The sequence below is a fragment of the Coregonus lavaretus genome (assembly GCF_964263955.1).
Source record: "Coregonus lavaretus genome assembly, chromosome: 1".
NCBI classification, from domain to species: Eukaryota; Metazoa; Chordata; class Actinopteri; order Salmoniformes; family Salmonidae; genus Coregonus; species Coregonus lavaretus.
In genome coordinates this window covers 47,595,184-47,618,191 of record NC_139988.1, presented here as the reverse complement: position 1 = coordinate 47,618,191, position 23,008 = coordinate 47,595,184, and the positions used below count along the sequence as shown (strand labels likewise).

At 43.8% G+C, this 23,008-nt stretch overlaps 1 protein-coding gene across 4 annotated transcripts in view; it reads left to right on the top strand.

Annotated features, from left to right (window-relative positions):
* The window catches only part of LOC311129508 (latent-transforming growth factor beta-binding protein 1-like), a 130,304-nt gene that overhangs the window by 26,706 nt on the left and 80,590 nt on the right, over window positions 1-23,008 (top strand). For all 4 annotated transcript variants that reach the window (XM_084161805.1, XM_084161804.1, XM_084161806.1 and 1 more), the window contains exon 4: window positions 15,587-15,720. In XM_084161805.1, coding sequence (XP_084017931.1) covers window positions 15,587-15,720 — 134 coding nt within the window. The remainder of the gene's footprint in view (window positions 1-15,586; window positions 15,721-23,008) is intronic.

The window sequence follows — 23,008 nt, the reverse complement described above, 5'->3', positions numbered from 1 at the left end:
ACTTTACCCCAGTCCTCAGCAGTCCAATCCCTGTACCTTTTGCAGAATATCAGTCTGTCCCTGATGTTTTTCCTGGAGAGAAGTGGCTTCCTTGCTGCCCTACTTGACACCAGGCCATCCTCCAAAAGTCTTCGTCTCACTGTGCGTGCAGATGCACTCACACATGCCTGCTGCCATTCCTGAGCAAGCTCTGCACTGGTGGTGCCCCGATCCCGCAGCTGAATCAACTTTAGGTGACGGTCCTGGCGCTTGCTGGACTTTCTTGGGCACCCTGAAGCCTTCTAAACAACAATTGAACCTCTCTCCTTGAAGTTCTTGATGATCCGATAAATGGTTGAGTTAGGTGCAATCTTACTAGCAGCAATATCTTTGCCTGTGAAGCCCTTTTTGTGCAAAGCAATGATGACGACACGAGTTTCCTTGCAGGTAACCATGGTTAACAGAGGAAGAACAATGAATTCAAGCACCACCTTCCTTTTAAAGGTTTCAGTCTGTTATTTTAACTCAATCAGCATGACAGAGTGATCTCCAGCCTTGTCCTCGTCTTAGAATAGTTATGCACGCTCAAGTTTTCTGTTTTTTTTTGGTCTTATTTCTTGTTATTTTTTCACAATATTAATTTTTTGGCATCTTCAAAGTGGTAGGCATGTTGTGTAAATCAAATGATACAAACCCCCCAAAAATCAATTTTAATTCCAGGTTGTAAGGCAACAAAATAGGAAAAATGCCAAGGGGGGTGAATACTTTCGCAAGCCACTGTTCTAATAGACTATTCGAAGAGGGACACAAGCTCTTGTTTGCTGAATATTAAATACAGCAGCCAATAGAACTCACGGGTAGTTTGAAAGAAAAGCAAACGTGCGATGGCGGTAGGCTATACCAGTTATTTATTCAGACCACAACCATTCAATCTTCGTGAAGAGTGAAAGTGAAAGCCTTCTGCATCTAATTCTAGTCCTATATTGTTCAAGGATTTCATTAGAATGTTGGGCAACTAAACTTATTTCATTTAACTGTTGAAAACGAGGAAGGAATGAAGCAACAATAGAGAGAGAAAGAGGAGGTAAGCTAATAACATTAGGGGAAATATTATGAAAGGTATATATGCGTCAGCCTACTAATTATACAAATAGGCCCTATTATATTTCAAAATTAAAATCGAATTCACTAGCCTATATTTGTAACGTTGTAGGCTGCATGTGCTGCACCAGAATAGCATGTTCTCTCCCTGCTTTATCATGGTTTGAACGATGTGCGTAATTCCAGTCCATATAATACAGTATAATACAATACAGTACAGTAATACAGTTCACACTCAAAAAGATTAGCCTACTGGAGCTAGTTTAATTTATATACCCAAGAGAGCGTATAGCTATTTACATTAAATTTTAGTCATTTAGCAGACGCTCTTATCCAGAGCGACTTACATGAGCAATTAGGGTTAAGTGCCTTGCTCAAGGGCACATCAACAGATTTTTCACTTAGTCGGCTCTGGGATTAGAACCAGTGACCTTTCGGTTACTGGCACAACGCTCTTACCCACTAGGCTACCTGCCGCCCTACATCTATGGGCTTTTATGTTTTCCTAACGTGCGTAATGTGCAGTAGCCTATATCATATATGTATTGGATAACGGCACAATCATTTGGGATTCTTTGGGCTTGGCTCATTAAATGTCTTTAATGTAGAGCTCATAAAATGTATTTAATGTGTATCTGCCCCTTTCCCTTTCCTTTCCCTTTAATGACTCATCAGGCTCATAGGCCTGTTTATATGCTTAATATGCTTGTGAATGACACTTCCGGTTTTGGTGGGAAATACCGGGTTACCCAGGAGAAATTTGATTTATTCTTGGGATGGAACATTTGTAAAATACCAGGATAATATTCAACCCTAGTATTCACTCACAGAACACATTTACTGTACAGAGTATTCACTCACATACACAGACACATTCACATTCATAAAGCACTCACACATCAAACATGCTTTCTCTCTCTTACTCACTCTCTCATACACAGACATGCACATGTATTCACATATGAAAACAGAATGGCTATTTAAGAAGCGGTGGTGGAAAGAGGTGGCTATTTACAAGGATATCACATTCTGTTTATTTATACTGTGCCAGGGGGCCTGTGGATGGGCTATGATATGAGCCGTGTGCCGAATGACTGTTCCTCCTGTCTCTCACCTCACCCTGCGGCCCTCTTCCTATTCCCAAGCACTGTGGCCTGCCTCGAGCCCCAGTGAGGACTGAGATCCCAGCACATAGACTGCCAATCAGACAGGAAGAGCCTTGGCCTATACTTTCAACCTTCAAACCCACCTGACTCCTCCACTGAGCTCTCAGATGGAACATCAACAGAAACCTGCTCTTCCTGTGACCTGACCCATCCTAGAGGACTTTGCGCTTCCTCATACATGTCCCGGCTCTCATTAGACCACCAGTGTAAATATTAGCTCTTTTATGCAGGGTTAACTTTGCCCTGGGTTAATTTTTTTATTTAATGGTTGGGATTCCCCCTCCAGTCCCAGTGGTATGCATTCACAGTTGCATGTGAAATTGCCTTTTAATAGGCAGCCATTGGGTTGCGGTAGTGGAGTGCTCTCTCCTCCCTAGCCATGACTTCCTACTGTAAGAGGAAAGAGACTGCCCATATGACGGATTGTCCCCTCTCAGGTTTCCCAGCGCATGATTGTTGGAAGCCTAGTAATCTCTCCTGGTGTTCCTTAAACAATAATTATTCTTGGAAAGGCCAGGCCTCTCTGGCCTTTGAAATGTATCAGTCATGCCTTGTAAAGATGAAGAAAGCCTCTCTCATTTCATTTCCCCTCAACTTAAATGCAGATTATCTGCTTGTACCCTGCCAGGTTTCTGGTGTAAAAGAGTGGAATTTGCGTTAATGTGGTCACGACCGACTCAAGAGATTATTAGGGGATTCTATATTCAATGTGAATCTAGACAGAAATGCTTTCATTTTTATTTGCGTTCCCCATTGTAAGGAATTTTAAAGGAGTCATTCCTCCCTCAGAAATCCTATTTTCTTGATATAGAGTACTTTTTCAGGGTATTTTCACAGTTTGTGTGAAAAATGTATGCACTCACTAACTGTAAGTCGCTCTGGATAAGAGTGTCTGCTAAATGACTAAAATGTAAATGTAAATGTGTGGAGCCATTTACAATGTAAAAGCTATTTCAGATTACTTATTTACGCATTGGCAGCTCCTTTTCATTTAGCATTGAATTGATGTGTTTGTAAAGAGATAAATGATCATCAGTCACTATGTTGTGCATTGCTAACACCAGAGAATCCTTTGGATTAATTTCAGCAATCTCCCTGCTATCTCTTAGGGGGCGTTTCCATCCCTGGGACTAAGCAGAGATAAGCTGCTTATCTTTAATAAAGTCATACTGCATGATCAGAATTCAGAGCACATGCCCCATGTGACTGCAGGCAAGCTCTGGCATTTACACACTCAGTAGATGGGCCCACTGTATATAATTGACCTATTTGGAAAGATAAATGATGTGAAATATGCCTCTAACCAGCCCTTGGGCAATCATATCCCACCCCTCCATTTGGAGTTTAAATATTAGACTATGGAATTGCCAGTCTTTCCCGAAGCTAGCAGCTGGCCAAACAGAGTATAGATAGATCTATTCAGATTGACTTTTTATTTTTACATCCATGCTCACCAGAAGAGCTGGCTGAAATAGATTTACTGCCTATTTTCACCACACTTCAACGCAAAGCGACACAAGGCCCATGCTGGCTAGAGGTCACAATGCATGGAACCTCAAAAAGTTTCACCAAAGAAGAAAAAAACTTGAGTCAGTATAAAATCTATTTGGATAGCCATCTATGCTGTCTTTATTGCGTCTATGCTCCAAAGGGACGTGGACACTCCAGCAGCAGCCCTCTGATGCACTCTTTGGCTGCAACAAAGGCACCTCCCTTCTAAAATGACTTGTCATCATCTAGTAGAGGTGGACCATCATTGTTGAACCGTCCTAATCGATTTGAGAGTTTACAGTTCATCTGTCTTGATTGACAGTGAGTGGTTGTCACTCTGTTTGCCACCACATGAGTCAACTGTTTCCTTATCTTACTCTCTGGCAAGCTGTGTCATTACACAAACAGAAGCTCAATAGCAACTCAAAAGGCTGCAGTTGCCACTACAGTGGGGGACAGACGGGGATAGACCGGAGGACTCCCTCACTGGGGGTGCTGCAGCTTCAGCTTCAGTTTAGGGAATACGTTGCCCTCTGTTCTATCAATGCCAGCTCTGTCCTAATCATGCCTACATCTTTAATGGCTCTCTAGTCCTCTGTAGGTGCAGTCTTACCGCAAGGGACGAGTTCAGGAGGTCAATGTTATTTGATAGTGCTTGTTTAGAATTGCTGAGTATATACTGAAATGTAAAAAGACTCCCACAAGTATACTGTGTTTATACAGACTTACCATCGCTGGATATCTAAGTTGGCAGTGATTTATTGAAAAATATACTTCCAAACTTCAGGTACACAAAAGGATGGTCTCCTGTGTATTTGCATCCTTACAGCCCCAGACACAATAAGGTTTCTGCATGTTGTCTTCATTGATCATTTTTGTGAGGGGAGATGTCTTGAAGCAGTCCTGCCCAGGTGCTGAACTCTTTAGGTTCTCTAGCTTGTTGGTTTTGTCTAGAAATACAACCCAGTCTCCTTTTTTGAAGCTGTAGCTGTAGAAATGTATGAGAAGTAAGCCTCCATTTGGGTGGGTTGGCTTGTCTGTCTCCAGACTCCTGTCAGTGGTACTCAGAAAAACATTGGTGGTGTTGTGGTAGGCAGTGTAGACGGAGGGGGAGACACAGGTATCCCCTCACCAATCACAGCCGAGAGAGAGGCCGAGACCAGCAGTCCCCTCTATCAGGGGATAACATGACAAATCTCTGCTTTGATGGATGTCGTCTGTGAGAAGCTCGCAACCTGCCAACTGGCCTCAGCACTCGTTCCACACCAGCATTCCTCACTCCTCAAGTCTTCATGTGCAGGAAAACCACATCGCTAGGAGAGAAAAAAATGGCAAGCACCCATCAGTCCCTCTCCCTACAGGGAAATAATTTCTCCTGCAAATTGTTTGAAACTGTGATTTGTTTCAGTCTTTTAACACCCCAGTGTTTTGATGATGTCTCAAGGCCAAGAATCCCCTCCGTGCTCCTTGGGATTGGTGAAGTTAGTGAGTTCAGGGGGAACTTTACAAGAACAGTAGCCCATCGTAACTTTCTTTACAGTAAGTAGGCATTTTATTCATGGGTCTGGTAAAAAGACAACCTTGATTGTAAAAACGTTCCCGCGTTTTTAATATGTTCTGTATGTTTTCACAGTTGTTTTTCTTCTTCTACTTGAGCCCAACTGAAGCTTGGCTAGCCAGCCTAAGTGAGTTATGGTCTTGTAAATTAGGAATGATACAACAGAACCTTTACACCTGTGGTAGAGGATAAAGGAGAGTTGGTGGGTGGTATGCTGAAGGCCTATACGGCCCATTCAATTGGCATGTCCCATAACAGTAAACCTGATAAGCAGCTGTGAACTGATAGTAGCACCTAATCGCAAAAGATTTTCAATGGTTTTTGCATTGGTTGCTTGCTGTGCCTCTTTTTAAAGTAGACCAGTTTAATCGGGCTCAACGTTTTATATACCAAAATATATTGATAAGTAGCTTGTGTCGAAATCGACTAAGGCGACCTTGTACAGCACACAATCTTTTTAAAACAATTTCAAATGAGCTAATTTATATGTTGGAGATGGTTAGGGTAAGAGCTGCACTTTTTGCTAAAGTCAATGGGCCAAATAGGAGCATGTGGAAGAGCTTAACACATAGCTCCCAGTATTTACTGCAAGTGTTCCCTTCACATTTAAATCGGGGGAAAGAAAGCCGCTGGGTTTTATTGCTGGAGGAATAAACGTAAAGTTTTTTTTTGTCTATGTTGAGGGTAACCATGGGTGGCACAGAATCTGGTTGGTTGGTGACCCGTAAAATATCTCTCACAGACAACTTAGATTAGACAAGCTCATGTTTTCAGGGTGGCATGTTAGGCCAAAGTTCACATTTACCCCATAGTCTGTCCTTTCACTCCCTCTGAACTCCAATGAAACCAAACTATGTCAATTAGACACTAGAAGATCAAATACAGGTTGTCCATTCTGCATGGAGATAAATAGACTCTCCTATGTCTGTGCTGGTGGGTTGGTTTTGCCATGTTCCCCCCAATAAAGGGGATAATTACTGTCACTTTTTAGTCTGCTCTCCAAGCAGGGCTGTGATGTAACCGGGGGGCTGGAATATGTTTCTTCTTTGTTCAAACACATTGCATCAGACAGGCATTAGAGCATGGCAGACGCTGCAGATTAGACCACCGCAGGGCATTTCTAAAGAGAGACAGGAGAGAAAGACAACTGAGGACTGTTGTGAAATACACCCTCTAGTCCCTCTCTCTCTCAATTCAATTCAGTTCCATTCTCACCCTCTCGCTCTTCTTTTGTATTTGAATCTGTCTGGCAGTGAGCCTATCTCTGTCTTTCTCCCTACCATAACCTCATTTTCCCCTACCCTCTTTCTGTCCTCTTTGGAGATTCTTTGGAGTCTTGAAAGTCCTTTAAGTCTGCATCTCGTGTAAACTCCTCTTCATTTTGGCATAAGATGCATGTTGGGCCACTATCAACAACACATCCCACAACAATGCTTCCATTCTACAGTTGCCAATGGGAGAAGACGGTGCATCCATTTAGTTTTGCTCCTACGTAAAACCAACCTTATTCTAGCTAATCCACATAGATACAGTCACAAGCATACCGAATATTGTATATATAGGCCGATAATTATGTTATAAAGGGAGGAATGTACTGTATGAGCATTCAAGTGTTTGGTTTCTGCCCCCAAGGGGCCATAAAGGAATGTCAGATACTGGAATTACAGCCAATAAAACGGCATCACATAGAAACCCATAAACAGTTAATAACAGAAAATGGCAAATAACTATATAACCAGCTATGCATACTGTAGCCTGTGGCCCATGCTTGCATTTTACAGTGAGAGGCTTTGTTTTACAATTCACAGTCTAGTAGCAAAGAAACCCAAGTATTGGTTTGTTGTGACAGTCTACCTCACCACGACTGTATTGGTACATGAAAGACTGCAGAAGTTAAACAATACTCACCCAGTAAGTGAATGGGTGGTGGTGTGGGGATGAAAGCAGGCACATGAGAAGCCGTACCAAGTGTCAGTGCTGCTGTTCAGCCCCTGATGCCCCCCCAACACCCCACCACCACCCTCCACCCCTTAGGATGAAACAAAATATGAAACCCACCCAGATTCCTTGAAGTCCCATTGTTTGATAGTCTGTGCGTGTGCATTAGAGAGAGGGAGGAATGAAAAGGGAGAAGGTGAAAGAGAGGAGTTTACTCTGTGATTGACACTGGCATTTGTCAACACATTATCCTCTTTTTCTTTTCTTTTCTTCCTTATACAATTTCTGTTGTCTGTTGTGAAAGTGATGAGGGGCTACATGACACACATGGTGGTTGTGGTGGCAGGTCCAATTAGCACAGAGCGAGTGAGTAGAGGCCCTGTGGAGATGGACTCACATGAGATGAGATGATCACAAAAGGGGTCAACAGTCAAGGTCAAGCCCACAGCCACGGATGGCCTGGAGAGACAACTTCATTGTGTGTGTGTGTGTGTGTGTGTGTGTGTGTGTGTGTGTGTGTGTGTGTGTGTGTGTGTGTGTGTGTGTGTGTGTGTGTGTGTGTGTGTGTGTGTGTGTGTGTGTGTGTGTGTGTGTGTGTGTGTGTGTGTGTGTGTGTGTGTGTGTGTGTGTGTGTGTGTGTGTGTGTGTGGAGGACGTAATAATTCTGACGAGTCTGTCACAAGTGTGTTTATTTTATGTTAGATGTGTATACAGTACTTATTGCAGTAGCTTGAGGGAGGCTTCTAGCTAGCTGTTGTTCAAATGACATTTTAATTACAGTGAGGGAAAAAAGTGTTTGATCCCCTGCTGATTTTGTACGTTTGCCCACTGACAAAGAAATGATCAGCCTATAATTTTAATGGTAGGTTTATTTGAACTGTGAAAGACAGAATAACAACAAAAAAATCCAGAAAAACGCATGTCAAAAATGTTATAAATTGATTTGCATTTTAATGAGGGAAATAAGTATTTGACCCCCTCTCAATTAGAAAGATTTCTGGCTCCCAGGTGTCTTTTATACAGGTAACGAGCTGAGATTAGGAGTACACTCTTAAAGGGAGTGCTCCTAATCTCAGCTTGTTACCTGTATTTTTATTTATTTATTTCACCTTTATTTAACCAGGTAAGCCAGTTGAGAACAAGTTCTCATTTACAACTGCGACCTGGCCAAGATAAAGCAAAGCAGTGCGATAAAAACAACAACACAGAGTTACATATGGGGTAAAACAAAACAAAGTCAAAAATACAACAGAAATAAATATATATACAGTGTGTGCAAATGTAGCAAGTTATGGAGGTAAGGCAATAAATAGGCTATAGTGCAAAATAATTACAATTAGTATTAACACTGGAATGATAGATGTGCAAGAGATTATGTGCAAATAGAGATACTGGGGTACAAATGAGCAAAATAAATAACAATATAGGGATGAGGTAGTTGGGCGGGCTAATTTCAGATGGGCTGTGTACAGGTGCAGTGATCGGTAAGGTGCTCTGACAACTGATGCTTAAAGTTAGTGAGGGAGATAAGTGTCTCCAGCTTCAGAGATTTTTGCAATTTGTTCCAGTCATTGGCAGCAGAGAACTGGAAGGAATGGCGGCCAAAGGAGGTGTTGGCTTTGGGGATGACCAGTGAGATATACCTGCTGGAGCGCATACTACGGGTGGGTGTTGCTATGGTGACCAATGAGCTAAGATAAGGCGGGGATTTGCCTAGCAGTGATTTATAGATGGCCTGGATTCAGATGATTCTAGTCGGATGGGCGGGTGCAAGCAGCGTTCGGTTGAAGAGCATGCATTTAGTTTTACTAGTGTTTAAGAGCAGTTGGAGGCTACTGAAGGAGTGTTGTATGGCATTGAAGCTCGATTGGAGGTTTGTTAACACAGTGTCCAATGAAGGGCCAGATGTATACAAAATGGTGTCGTCTGCGTAGAGGTGGATCTGAGAGTCACCAGCAGCAAGAGCGACGTCATTGATATACACAGAGAAAAGAGTCGGCCCAAGAATTGAACCCTGTGGCACCCCCATAGAGACTGCCATAGGTCCAGACAACAGGCCCTCCGATTTGACACATTGAACTCTATCAGAGAAGTAGTTGGTGAACCAGGCGAGGCAGTCATTTGAGAAACCAAGGCTATTTAGTCTGCCAATAAGAATGCGGTGGTTGACAGAGTCGAAAGCCTTGGCCAGGTCAATGAAAACGGCTGCACAGTACTGTCTATTATCGATCGCGGTTATAATATCATTTAGGACCTTGAGCGTGGCTGAAGTGCACCCATGACCAGCTCGGAAACCGGATTGCATAGCGGAGAAGGTATGGTGGGATTCGAAATGGTCGGTGATCTGTTTGTTAACTTGGCTTTCAAAAACTTTTGAAAGGTAGGGCAGGATGGATATGGGTCTGTAACAGTTTGGATCTAGAGTGTCACCCCCTTTGAAGAGGGGGATGACCGCGGCAGCTTTCCAATCTCTGGGGATCTCAGACGTTACGAAAGAGAGGTTGAACAGGCTAGTAATAGGGGTTGCGACAATTTCGGCGGCTAGTTTTAGAAAGAAAGGGTCCAGATTGTCTAGCCCAGATGATTTGTAGGGGTCCAGATTTTGCGGCAACAGTGAGAGATTTATTTCTGGAAAGGTGGATTTTTAGAAGTAGAAGCTCAAACTGTTTGGGCACAGACCTGGATAGTATGATAGAGCTCTGCAGGCTATCTCTACAGTAGATTGCAACTCCACCCCCTTTGGCAGTTCTATCTAGACGGAAAATGTTATAGTTGGGGATGGAAATTTCAGAATTTTTGGTGGCCTTCCTAAGCCAGGATTCAGACACTGCTAGAACATCAGGGTTGGCGGAGTGTGCTAACGCAGTGAATAACTCAAATTTAGGAAGGAGGCTTCTGATATTTACGTGCAGAAAACCAAGGCTTTTACGGTTACAGAAGTCAACAAATGATAGCTCCTGGGGAGTAGGAGTGATACTGGGGGCTGCAGGGCCTGGGTTAGCCTCTACATCACCAGAGGAACAGAGGAGGACTAGAATAAGGATACGACTAAAGGCTTTAAGAACTGGTCTTCTAGTGCGTTGGGTACATAGAATAAAGGGGGCAGTTCTCCGGGCGTTGTAGAAAAGATTCAGGGCATTATGTACAGAAAAGGATATGGAAGGATATGAGTACAGTTGAGGTAAACCTAAGCGTTGGGTAACAATGAAAGAGATAGCATCACTGGAGGCACCGATTGAGCCGGTCTCGGCGTGTATGGGGGGTGGAACAAAGGAACTATTTGAGGCAGTTTGAGAGGGACTAGGGGTTCTACAGTGAAATTGTATAATAAGAACTAACCCAAACAGCAATAGGCAAGGCATATTGACAAGGGAGAGAGGCATAAAGCAATCACAGGTGTTATTAGAGAGAGCTAAGACAACAACTGGTAATAGCGATAAAGTTTGGGCTGAGGCTAAACAGAATAAACAGGACAGGGTACCGTGTAAAGGAACAGTCCAGCAGGCATCAGCTGTGCAGCTGAGTGATCATAAGGTCCAGTGAACAGCAATATGTGAGTCCGAGAGCAGTTCAAATTGGTGCTTCAGCACAGCTAGCAGGGAGCACAGTTGTAGTTTGCGTGTGCTAGCGGGCCGGGGCTGGTAGATGGATCTTCGTGGTCGTCGCAACGGGAAGCCTGTTGAAACCACATCAGACGATTTTGTCGGCAAACCAGTCGTGTTGGATCGGCGGGGCTCAGTGTCAACACTAGGAGGTCCCGTCCGGTTGACAGAGAGGTAGATAGCCGGGAGATGGGCCTGAGGCTAGCTCAAGGCTAACTGGTGCTTGCTATAGGGCAATGGTAATTAGCCAACAACAGGTTGCAGCTAGCTAGCTGGTTGCGATGATCCGGCGCTAGGGTCCAGTGATTCCGGCAGAAAGTCCGATAAGCTCTGGGTCGATAGCACGCTGTGCAGACTGGCCGACGAATTGTCCAGGCTAGAGCTAGAGCTGGCTGGTGGATAGTGTAGGCCACGGACAATGGTGAAGACGCTAACGGTGACTAATAGCAAGTAGCCATTCAGTTGCAGCTACACTAGTTTCAGCTTAAGGTTCTTGATGAAAGTTATAAAGAAATAATAGAATCCTTTCCACGTTGGGTGAGGCGGGTTGCAGGAAAGTATATTTAGTTAAAGAATGAAAAGTACAAATTGAGAAATATATACAAAATAGACAAAAAAAACAAGAAACGGGATATTTACACTAGGACAATGAATAAAACCGCGACCGCACTGCTACGCCATCTTGGATCAATAAAAGACACCTGTCCACAGAAGCAATCAATCAATCAGATTCCAAACTCTCCACCATGGCCAAGACCAAAGAGCTCTCCAAGGATGTCAGGGACAAGATTGTAGACCTACACAAGGCTGGAATGGGCAACAAGACCATCGCCAAGCAGCTTGGTGAGAAGGTGACAACAGTTGGTGCGATTATTCGCAAATGGAAGAAACACAAAATAACTGTCAATCTCCCTCGGCCTGGGGCTCCATGCAAGATCTCACCTCGTGGAGTTGCAATGATCATGAGAACGGTGAGGAATCAGCCCAGAACTACACAGGAGGATCTTGTCAATGATCTCAAGGCAGCTGGGACCATAGTCACCAAGAAAACAATTGGTAACACATTATGCCGTGAAGGACTGAAATCCTGCAGCGCCCGCAAGGTCCCCCTGCTCAAGAAAGCACATATAGAGGCCCGTCTGAAGTTTGCCAATGAACATCTAAATGATTCAGAGGAGAACTTGGTGAAAATGTTGTGGTCAGATGAGACCAAAATCGAGCTCTTTGGCATCAACTCAACTCGCCGTGTTTGGAGGAGGAGGAATGCTGCCTAAGACCCCAAGAACACCATCCACACTGTCAAACATGGAGGTGGAAATATTATGCTTTGGGGGTGTTTTTCTGCTAAGGGGACAGGACAACTTCACCGCATCAAAGGGATGATGGACGGGGCCATGTACCGTCAAATCTTGGGTGAGGACCTACTTCCCTCAGCCAGGGCATTGAAAATGGGTCGTGGATGGGTATTCCAGCATGACAATGACCCAAAACACACAGCCAAGGCAACAAAGGAGTGGCTCAAGAAGAAGCACATTAAGGTTCTGGAGTGGCCTAACCAGTCTCCAGAGCTTAATCCCATAGAAAATCTGTGGAGAGAGCTGAAGGTTCGAGTTGCCAAACATCAAGCTCGAAACCTTAATGACTTGGAGAAGATCTGCAAAGAGGAGTGGGACAAAATCCCTCCTGAGATGTGTGCAAACCTGGTGGCCAACTACAAGAAACGTCTGACCTCTGTGATTGCCAACAAGGGTTTTGCCACCAAGTACTAAGTCATGTTTTGCAGAGGGGTCAAATACTTATTTCCCTAATTAAAATGCAAATCAATTTATATCATTTTCTACATGCGTTTTTCTGGATTTTTTTGTTGTTATACTATTTCTCACCGTTCAAATAAACCTACCATTAAAATTATAGACTGATCATGTCTTTGTCAGTGGGCAAACATACAAAATCAGCAGGGGATCAAATACTTTTTTCCCTCACTGTACATACATTTTTTTATGGAAACATGGACTTGGCTGTGCCTCTGCTAATGATAAGCTATTTCTTGGCCAGTACATTGTTGTCTCCCTGTAGGCATATGAAGATTGTTCAGCGCTCTGATAAGGCTGAACGTCTCTAATGTTTTGTCTCTTTATCCTCCCCCTTTATAAACCGTTTAGAAATGGCTCTCAACACCACCCATATTGTTGTGCTCTTTTCTCTCCTGTCAAAAATAGATTTATTTTTGTCCTTTGACCTCTGTTACCATGACCCAGACCTGTCTGAGTGGTTTTAGTGTGGCAGCTGACAATTTGATATGGTTATGCTGTAAAGAAAAAACCTCTACTACTGCTGTCTCTGGCAATATCGCTCAGCAGCCCTGTACCAGATTACCAGATTTCTCTTCCTCTCGTGTAAACAAGTCACATTTCATTTGGACTGAGGGACATTTAGCAGTGGTTAGGAATAGAGAGGCTTTGCAGGGCTTCTTTTGGAGGGTTTTGTTCTACTTCAATCCTACATTATCCTAACCCTCCTCTCCTTGCCCACACCCCCCACCCTGCTCTCCATACCCCCCTGCCACCCACCCCCTATTGTCCTTTCACTCTGTCTGTCATGTTTGATTGGGCCTTGTCAGGGGGACTACAGGGCGGTCTCGTTGTTTTGGACCAGCTCCCACTCCCCTCCTCTCTCCTCTCCTCTCCCTCCTCCAGTGTTGAGGATGTGTCTGGGTTTCCTCACCCGTCTCACTGGGGGAGATTAGGTTCATTCTCTGGGTTTCTGGACAGTGCTTTTGTCTCATATCCCTCTCTCTGAGTGGGAGGACATGAGACGACTGACGCAATGATTTAGGTCCCGTAGCCCCCCATAATCTTCACCTAGGAGGTGTGGGCCTTGGAGGGTTCATATAGGTCAAAGCGTTGATAGAGCTATTAAGTATAGCCCTCAGCAGAATAGGTACAGTGGCTTGCGAAAGTATTCAACCCCCTTGGCATTTTTCCTATTTTGTTGCCTTACAACCTGGAATTAAAATGGATTTTGGGGGGGGTTGTATCATTTGATTTACACAACATGTCTACCACTTTGAAGATGCAAAATATTTTTTATTGTGAAACAAACAAGAAATAATACCAAAAAAAAGAAAACTTGAGCGTGCATAACTATTCACCCCCCCAAAGTCAATACTTTGTAGAGACACCTTTTTCAGCAATTACAGCTGCAAGTCTCTTGGGGTATGTCTCTATAAGCTTGGCACATCTAGCCACTGGGATTTCTGCCCATTCTTCAAGGCAAAACTGCTCCAGCTCCATCAAGTTGGATGGGTTCCGCTGGTGTACAGCAATCTTTAAGTCATACCACAGATTCTCAATTGGATTGAGGTCTGGGCTTTGACTAGGCCATTCCAAGACATTTAAATGTTTCCCCTTAAACCACTTGAGTGTTGCTTTAGCAGTATGCTTAGGGTCATTGTCCTGCTGGAAGGTGAACCTCCGTCCCAGTCTCAAATCTCTGGAAGACTGAAACAGGTTTCCCTCAAGAATTTCCCTGTATTGAGCGCCATCCATCACTCCTTCAATTCTGACCAGTTTCCCAGTCCCTGCCGATGAAAAACATCCCCACAGCATGATGCTGCCACCACCATGCTTCACTGTGGGAATAGTGTTCTAGGGGTGATGAGAGGTGTTGGGTTTGCGCCAGACATAGCGTTTTCCTTGATGGCCAAAAAGCTCAATTTTAGTCTCATCTGACCAGAGTACCTTCTTCCATATGTTTGGGGAGTCTCCCACATGCCTTTTGGCGAACACCAAACGTGTTTGCTTTTTTTTTTAAGCAATGGCTTTTTCTACCCACTCTTCTATAAAGCCCAGCTCTGTGGAGTGTACGGCTTAAAGTGGTCCTATGGACAGATACTCCAATCTCCGCTGTGGAGCTTTGCAGCTCCTTCAGGGTTATCTTTGGTCTCTTTGTTGCCTCTCTGATTAATGCCCTCCTTGCCTGGTCCGTGAGTTTTGGTGGGCGGCCCTCTCTTGGCAGGTTTGTTGTGGTGCCATATTCTTCAAATTTTTTAATAATGGATTTAATGGTGCTCCGTGGGATGTTCAACGTTTCTGATATTTTTTTATAACCCAACCCTGATCTGTACTTCTCCACAACTTTATCCCTGACCTGTTTGGAGAGCTCCTTGATGTTCATGGTGCCGCTTGCTTGGTGGTGCCCCTTGCTTAGTGGTGTTGCAGACTCTGGGGCCTTTCAGAACAGGTGTATATATATACTGAGATCATGTGACACTTAGATTGCACACAGGTGGACTTTATTTAACTAATTATGTGACTTCTGAAGGTAATTGGTTGCACCAGATCTTATTTAGGGGCTTCATAGCAAAGGGGGTGAATACATATGCACGCACCACTTTTCCGTTATTTATTTATTTGAATTTTTTGAAACAAGTTATTTTTTAATTTCACTTCACCAATTTGGTCTATTTTGTGTATGTCCATTACATGAAATCCAAATAAATATCCATTTAAATTACAGGTTGTACTGCAACAAAATAGGAAAAATGCCAAGGGGGATAAATACTTTTGCAAGGCACTGTATTTAATCATTTGCTTTTGGTTCTGTTGCAGATTTAACCCTATGACTGTATGGTGCAAGTTTCAGAACAAACTAATTGTTAATGTATTATTTCAAGGATGTGAATTTAATCTATGTACATAGATTAAATTGTTCTTTACAGTGTTTGACAGTTGTTGTTTTTTCCCTTACAGAATCCAGCCTGGTAGCCAGCAGTTTGTCCTGAAGCCCAAGTACTACCACACACACACCACACACACCCAGACGCACGTCCAACACCAGCCTGACAGACCCATTCCCCTGACGGTGGGACACAACCCCATTCACGGTGAGTAGCCCATCCTGTTACTGTATTAACTTAACCTAAGCTCCATAAACTGGAGAACTGGAAACTGGAAAAAAGCGCCACCATGTGATAGTTTCCAAAGAGGTGTTGGTTTAGATTATAGGTACAACTGTCCCAGGGTTCCGGGTAGAGGACAGAAATCACCTGTAGGAGACAGAAATACAATCCACACTTTATTACCACACATCAAACAGACACACACACAGCAAACAGGAAGAGGAATAGAATCAGTGAAAGTGATAGTGGTTTTCTGTAGGACAGAAGGAACAGGGAATACAGTGCCTTGCAAAAGTATTCATCTCCCTTGGCGTTTTTCCTATTTTGTTTCATTACAACCTGTAATTTAAATTGATTTTTATTTGGATTTCATGTGATGGACATACACAAAATAGTCCCAATAGGTGAAGTGAAATTAAAAAAATAACTTGTTCCAAAATAATTCAAAAAAATTAATAACGGAAAGGTGGTGTGTGCATATGTATTCACCCCCTTTGCTATGAAGCCCCTAAATAAGATATGGTGCAACCAATTACCTTCAGAAGTCACATAATTAGTTAAATAAAGTCCACCTGTGTGCAATCTAAGTGTCACATGATCTCAGTATATATACACCTGTTCTGAAAGGCCCCAGAGTCTGCAACACCACTAAGCAAGGGGCACCACCAAGCAAGCGGCACAATGAAGACCAAGGAGCTCACCAAACAGGTCAGGGACAAAGTTGTGGAGAAGTACAGATCAGGGTTGGGTTATAAAAATTATCCGAAACTTTGAACATCCCACAGAGCACAATTAAATCCATTATTTAAAACTGTGAAGAATATGGCACCACAACAAACCTGCCAAGAGAGGGCCGCCCACCAAAACAAGGAGGGCATTAATCAGAGAGGCAACAAAGAGACCAAAGATAACCCTGAAGGTGCTGCAAAGCTCCACAGCGGAGATTGGAGTATCTGTCCATAGGACCACTTTAAGCCGTACACTCCACAGAGCTGGGCTTTTTGGAAGAGTGGCCAGAAAAAGCCATTGCTTTAGAAAAAATAAGCAAACACGTTTGGTGTTCACCAAAAGGCATGTGGGAGACTCCCCAAACATATGGAAGAAGGTACTCTGGTCAGATGAGACTAAAATTGAGCTTTTTGGCCATCAAGGAAAACACTATGTCTGGCGCAAACCCAACACCTCTCATCACCCCGAGAACACCATCCCCACAGTGAAGCATGGTGGTGGCAGCATCATGCTGTGGGGATGTTTTTCATCGGGAGGGACTGGGAAACTGGTCAGAATTGAAGGAATGATGGATGGCGCTAAATACAGGGAAATTCTTGAGGGAAACCTGTTTCAGTCTTCCAGAGAATTGAGACTGGGACGGAGGATCACCTTCCACCAGGACAATGACCCTAAGCATACTGCTAAAGCAAAACTTGAGTGGTTTAAGGGGAAACATTCAAATGTCTTGGAATGGCCTAGTCAAAGCCCAGACCTCAATCCAATTGAGAATCTGTGGTATGACTTAAAGATTGCTGTACACCAGCGGAACCCATCCAACTTGAAGGAGCTGGAGCAGTTTTGCCTTGAAGAATGGGCAAAAATCCCAGTGGCTAGATGTGCCAAGCTTATAGAGACATACCCCAAGAGACTTGCAAAATATTTTGCATCTTCAAAGTGGTAGGCATGTTGTGTAAATCAAATGATACAAACCCCCCAAAAATCTATTTTAATTCCAGGTTGTAAGGCAACAAAATAGGAAAAATGCCAAGGGGGGTAAATACTTTCGCAAGCCACTGTATATATTACAACAGCGTGGCAGCAGTGTTGGCTATACAGTAATAATAGCAGTGATGCAATATTTACAAATCAACAATGGCATAGCAATGGGCTAGCACATGATAGTAATGGCTATAGTAGTGTTAGCGGTGCTAGCATGGTAATATTATTGGCTGGTAATAAATATACAGTAATACACAGGGGCTAGTAAGCTAACATGCTACAGAGCAATAATGCAGGCGAACAGGTTACATAACACAAATTGTAGCATGCTGTAGTAAGGGGCTAGAATAGCATAGGCAGTATAAAACAGGATGCAATTAGTGACTAGCATAGTATACAATATGTACGGGGGAGCTACCATAGTAACCTAGTAGGGCTATAGGTAATAGCACACAGTAGTATGTATGTACAGTAAGGGCAAGTTTGCATCAGTGTTAGTGGCTACAAAGGCTAGGATGTTAACATGCTAACAAGAGTCCATGTTGGATGTTGCTATGACCATATCAGGAAGTGACCGGGTGCGTGATGACATCACTGGTCGGCCATTTTAGGTAAGGATATATAATGACATGACTGGCAGCCATCTTGGCCCATAGAAAGCAATGGGGAGAGATTTCAAACAAAATAAAATCAAATTGTATTGGTCATTTACACGTATTTAGCAGATGTTATTGCGGGGGTAGCAAAACGCTTGTGTTCCTAGCTCCAACAGTGCAGTAGTATCTAACAATTCACAACAATACACAAATCTAAAAGAATGGAATTAAGAAATATATAAATATTAGGACGAGCAATGTCGGAGTGGCATTGACTAAATACAGTAGAATAGAATACAGTATATACAATGGGGAAAAAAAGTATTTAGTCAGCCACCAATTGTGCAAGTTCTCCCACTTAAAAAGATGAGAGAGGCCTGTAATTTTCATCATAGGTACACGTCAACTATGACAGACAAAATGAGAATTTTCTTTCCAGAAAATCACATTGTAGGATTTTTTATGAATTTATTTGCAAATTATGGTGGAAAATAAGTATTTGGTCATTAACAAAAGTTTCTCAATACTTTGTTATATACCCTTTGTTGGCAATGACACAGGTCAAACGTTTTCTGTAAGTCTTCACAAGGTTTTCACACACTGTTGCTGGTATTTTGGCCCATTCCTCCATGCAGATCTCCTCTAGAGCAGTGATGTTTTGGGGCTGTCGCTGGGCAACACAGACTTTCAACTCCCTCCAAAGATTTTCTATGGGGTTGAGATCTGGAGACTGGCTAGGCCACTCCAGGACCTTGAAATGCTTCTTACGAAGCCACTCCTTCGTTGCCCGGGTGGTGTGTTTGGGATCATTGTCATGCTGAAAGACCCAGCCACGTTTCATCTTCAATGCCCTTGCTGATGGAAGGAGGTTTTCACTCAAAATCTCACGATACATGGCCCCATTCATTCTTTCCTTTACACGGATCAGTCGTCCTGGTCCCTTTGCAGAAAAACAGCCCCAAAGCATGATGTTTCCACCCCCATGCTTCACAGTAGGTATGGTGTTCTTTGGATGCAACTCAGCATTCTTTGTCCTCCAAACACGACGAGTTGAGTTTTTACCAAAAAGTTCTATTTTGGTTTCATCTGACCATATGACATTCTCCCAATCCTCTTCTGGATCATCCAAATGCACTCTAGCAAACTTCAGACGGGCCTGGACATGTACTGGCTTAAGCAGGGGGACACGTCTGGCACTGCAGGATTTGAGTCCCTGGCGGCGTAGTGTGTTACTGATGGTAGGCTTTGTTACTTTGGTCCCAGCTCTCTGCAGGTCATTCACTAGGTCCCCCCCGTGTGGTTCTGGGATTTTTGCTCACCGTTCTTGTGATCATTTTGACCCCACGGGGTGAGATCTTGCGTGGAGCCCAAGATCGAGGGAGATTACCAGTGGTCTTGTATGTCTTCCATTTCTTAATAATTGCTCCCACAGTTGATTTCTTCAAACCAAGCTGCTTACCTATTGCAGATTCAGTCTTCCCAGCCTGGTGCAGGTCTACAATTTTGTTTCTGGTGTCCTTTGACAGCTCTTTGGTCTTGGCCATAGTGGAGTTTGGAGTGTGACTGTTTGAGGTTGTGGACAGGTGTCTTTTATACTGATAACAAGTTCAAACAGGTGCCATTAATACAGGTAACGAGTGGAGGACAGAGGAGCCTCTTAAAGAAGAAGTTACAGGTCTGTGAGAGCCAGAAATCTTGCTTGTTTGTAGGTGACCAAATTCTTATTTTCCACCATAATTTACAAATAAATTCATAAAAAATCCTACAATGTGATTTTCTGGATTTTTTTTCCTCAATTTGTCTGTCATAGTTGACGTGTACCTATGATGAAAATTACAGGCCTCTCTCATCTTTTTAAGTGGGAGAACTTGCACAATTGGTGGCTGACTAAATACTTTTTTTCCCCACTGTACATATGAGATGAGTAAAGCAGTATGTAAACATTATTAAAGTGACTAGTGTTCCATTATTAAAGTGGCCAGTGATTCCTTAGGGCAGCAGCCTCTAAGGTGCAGGGTTGAGTAGCCGGGTGGTAGCCGGCTAGTGATGGCTATTTAACAGTCTGATAGCCTTGAGATAGAAGCTGTTTTTCAGTCTCTCGGTCCCAGCTTTGATGCACCTGTACTGACCTTGCCTTCTGGATTATAGTGGGGTGAACAGGCCGTGGCTCGCGTGGTTGATGTCCTTGATTATCTTTTTGGCCTTCCTGTGACATTGGGTGCTGTAGGTGTCCTGGAGGGAAGGCAGTGTGCCCCCGGTGATGCGTTGGGCAGACCGCACCACCCTCTGGAGAGCCCTGCAGTTGCGGGCGGTGCAGTTGCCGTACCAGGCGGTGATACAGCCCGACAGGATGCTCTCAATTGTGCATCTGTAAAAGTTTCTGAAGGTCTTAATCAATTTATAACATTTTTTACATGCGTTTTTCTGGATTTTTTTGTTGTTATTCTGTCTCTCACGGTTCAAATAAACCTACCATTAAAATTATAGACTGATCATTTCTTTGTCAGTGGGCAAACGTACAAAATCAGCAGGGGATCAAATACTTTTTTCCCTCACTGTACTAACAAAGCAATAGCAGCCTATAACAGATCAAATACACACATGAATCCATGTTCAGTGATGCACCTCAGGAGGCTGAAGAAATTTGACTTGGCCCCTAAGACCCTCACAAACTTCTACAGATGCACAATTGAGAGCATCCTGTCGGGCTGTATCACCGCCTGGTATGGCAATTGCACCGTCCGAAACCGCAGGGCTCTCCAGAGGGTGGTGCGGTTAGCCCAGCGCATCACCAGGGGCACACTGCCTGCCCTCCAGGACATCTACAGCACCCGATGTCACAGGAAGGTCAAGAAGATCATCAAGGACTTCAGCCACCCGAGCCACGGCCTGTTCACCCCACTTCCATCTAGAAGGCATAGACCGTACAGGTGCATCAAAGCTGGGACTGAGAGACTGAGAAACAGCTTATATCTCCAGGCCATCAGACTGTTAAACAGTCACCACTAGCCGGCCTCCGCCCAGTACCATGCCCTGAACCTAAGTCACTGTTCTAGCCGGCTACCACCCGATACTCTACCCGGCACCTTAGAGACTGCTGCCCTATGTACATAGAGTCATTGAACACTGGTCACTTTAATAATGTTTACATACTGTTTCACACACTTTATATGTATATACTGTATTTTAGTCATTGCTCATCCTATATAACTTCTTTTTTATTTTTCTGGATTATGTGTGTATAAAAAAAAAGCTAGGTATTACTGCACTGTTGGAGCTAGAAACACAAGCATTTTGCTGCACCTGCGATAACATCTGCAAATCTGTGTACACGACCAATAAACTTTGATTTGATTGGAGGGAAGGCTTGTCCCTTCAGGAAAGGTCCAGTTATGAGTTGTAGTGGAGGACAGTAGTTTACAGAGACGTTCTTAACCTGCCCTCCTGGAAGCAACTAAAGCACAAGCAGGAATGGGTGTCTATTACCACCAGCAGGGAGAGCCAGTGATTGGCTGAACCTGGTCAGCTGAGTGATTTCCCTGGCAAACTGGTCCCTAACACATACAGTGGGGAGAACAAGTATTTGATACACTGCTGATTTTGCAGGTTTTACTACTTACAAAGCATGTAGAGGTCTGTAATTTTTATCATAGGTACACTTCAACTGTGAGAGATGGAATCTAAAATAAAAATCCAGAAAATCACATTGTATGATTTTTAAGTAATTAATTTGCATTTTATTGCATGACATAAGTATTTGATACATCAGAAAAGCAGAACTTAATATTTGGTACAGAAACCTTTGTTTGCAATTACAGAAATCATACATTTCCTGTAGTTCTTGACCAGGTTTGCACACACTGCAGCAGGGATTTTGGCCCACTCATCCATACAGACCTTCTCCAGATCCTTCAGGTTTCGGGGCTGTCGCTGGGCAATACGGACTTTCAGCTCCCTCCAAAGATGTTCTATTGGGTTCAGGTCTGGAGACTGGCTAGGCCACTCCAGGACCTTGAGATGCTTCTTACGGAGCCACTCCTTAGTTACCCTGGCTGTGTGTTTCGGGTCGTTGTCATGCTGGAAGAACCAGCCACGACCCATCTTCAATGCTCTTACTGAGGGAAGGAGGTTGTTGGCCAAGATCTCGCGATACATGGCCCCATCCATCCTCCCCTCAATACGGTGCAGTCGTCCTGTCCCCTTTGCAGAAAAGCATCCCCAAAGAATGATGTTTCCACCTCCATGCTTCACGGTTGGGATGGTGTTCTTGGGGTTGTACTCATCCTTCTTCTTCCTCCAAACACGGCGAGTGGAGTTTAGACCAAAAAGCTCTATTTTTGTCTCATCAGACCACATGACCTTCTCCCATTCCTCCTCTGGATCATCCAGATGGTCATTGGCAAACTTCAGACGGGCCTGGACATGCGCTGGCTTGAGCAGGGGGACCTTGCGTGCGCTGCAGGTTTTTAATCCATGACGGCGTAGTGTGTTACTAATGGTTTTCTTTGAGACTGTGGTCCCAGCTCTCTTCAGGTCATTGACCAGGTCCTGCTGTGTAGTTCTGGGCTGATCCCTCACCTTCCTCATGATCATTGATGCCCTACGAGGTGAGATCTTGCATGGAGCCCCAGACCGAGGGTGATTGACCGTCATCTTGAACTTCTTCCATTTTATAATAATTGCGCCAACAGTTGTTGCCTTCTCACCAAGCTGCTTGCCTATTGTCCTGTAGCCCATCCCAGCCTTGTGCAGGTCTACAATTTTATCCCTGATGTCCTTACACAGCTCTCTGGTCTTGGCCATTGTGGAGAGGTTGGAGTCTGTTTGATTGAGTGTGTGGACAGGTGTCTTTTATACAGGTAACGAGTTCAAACAGGTGCAGTTAATACAGGTAATGAGTGGAGAACAGGAGGGCTTCTTAAAGAAAAACTAACAGGTCTGTGAGAGCCGGAATTCTTACTGGTTGG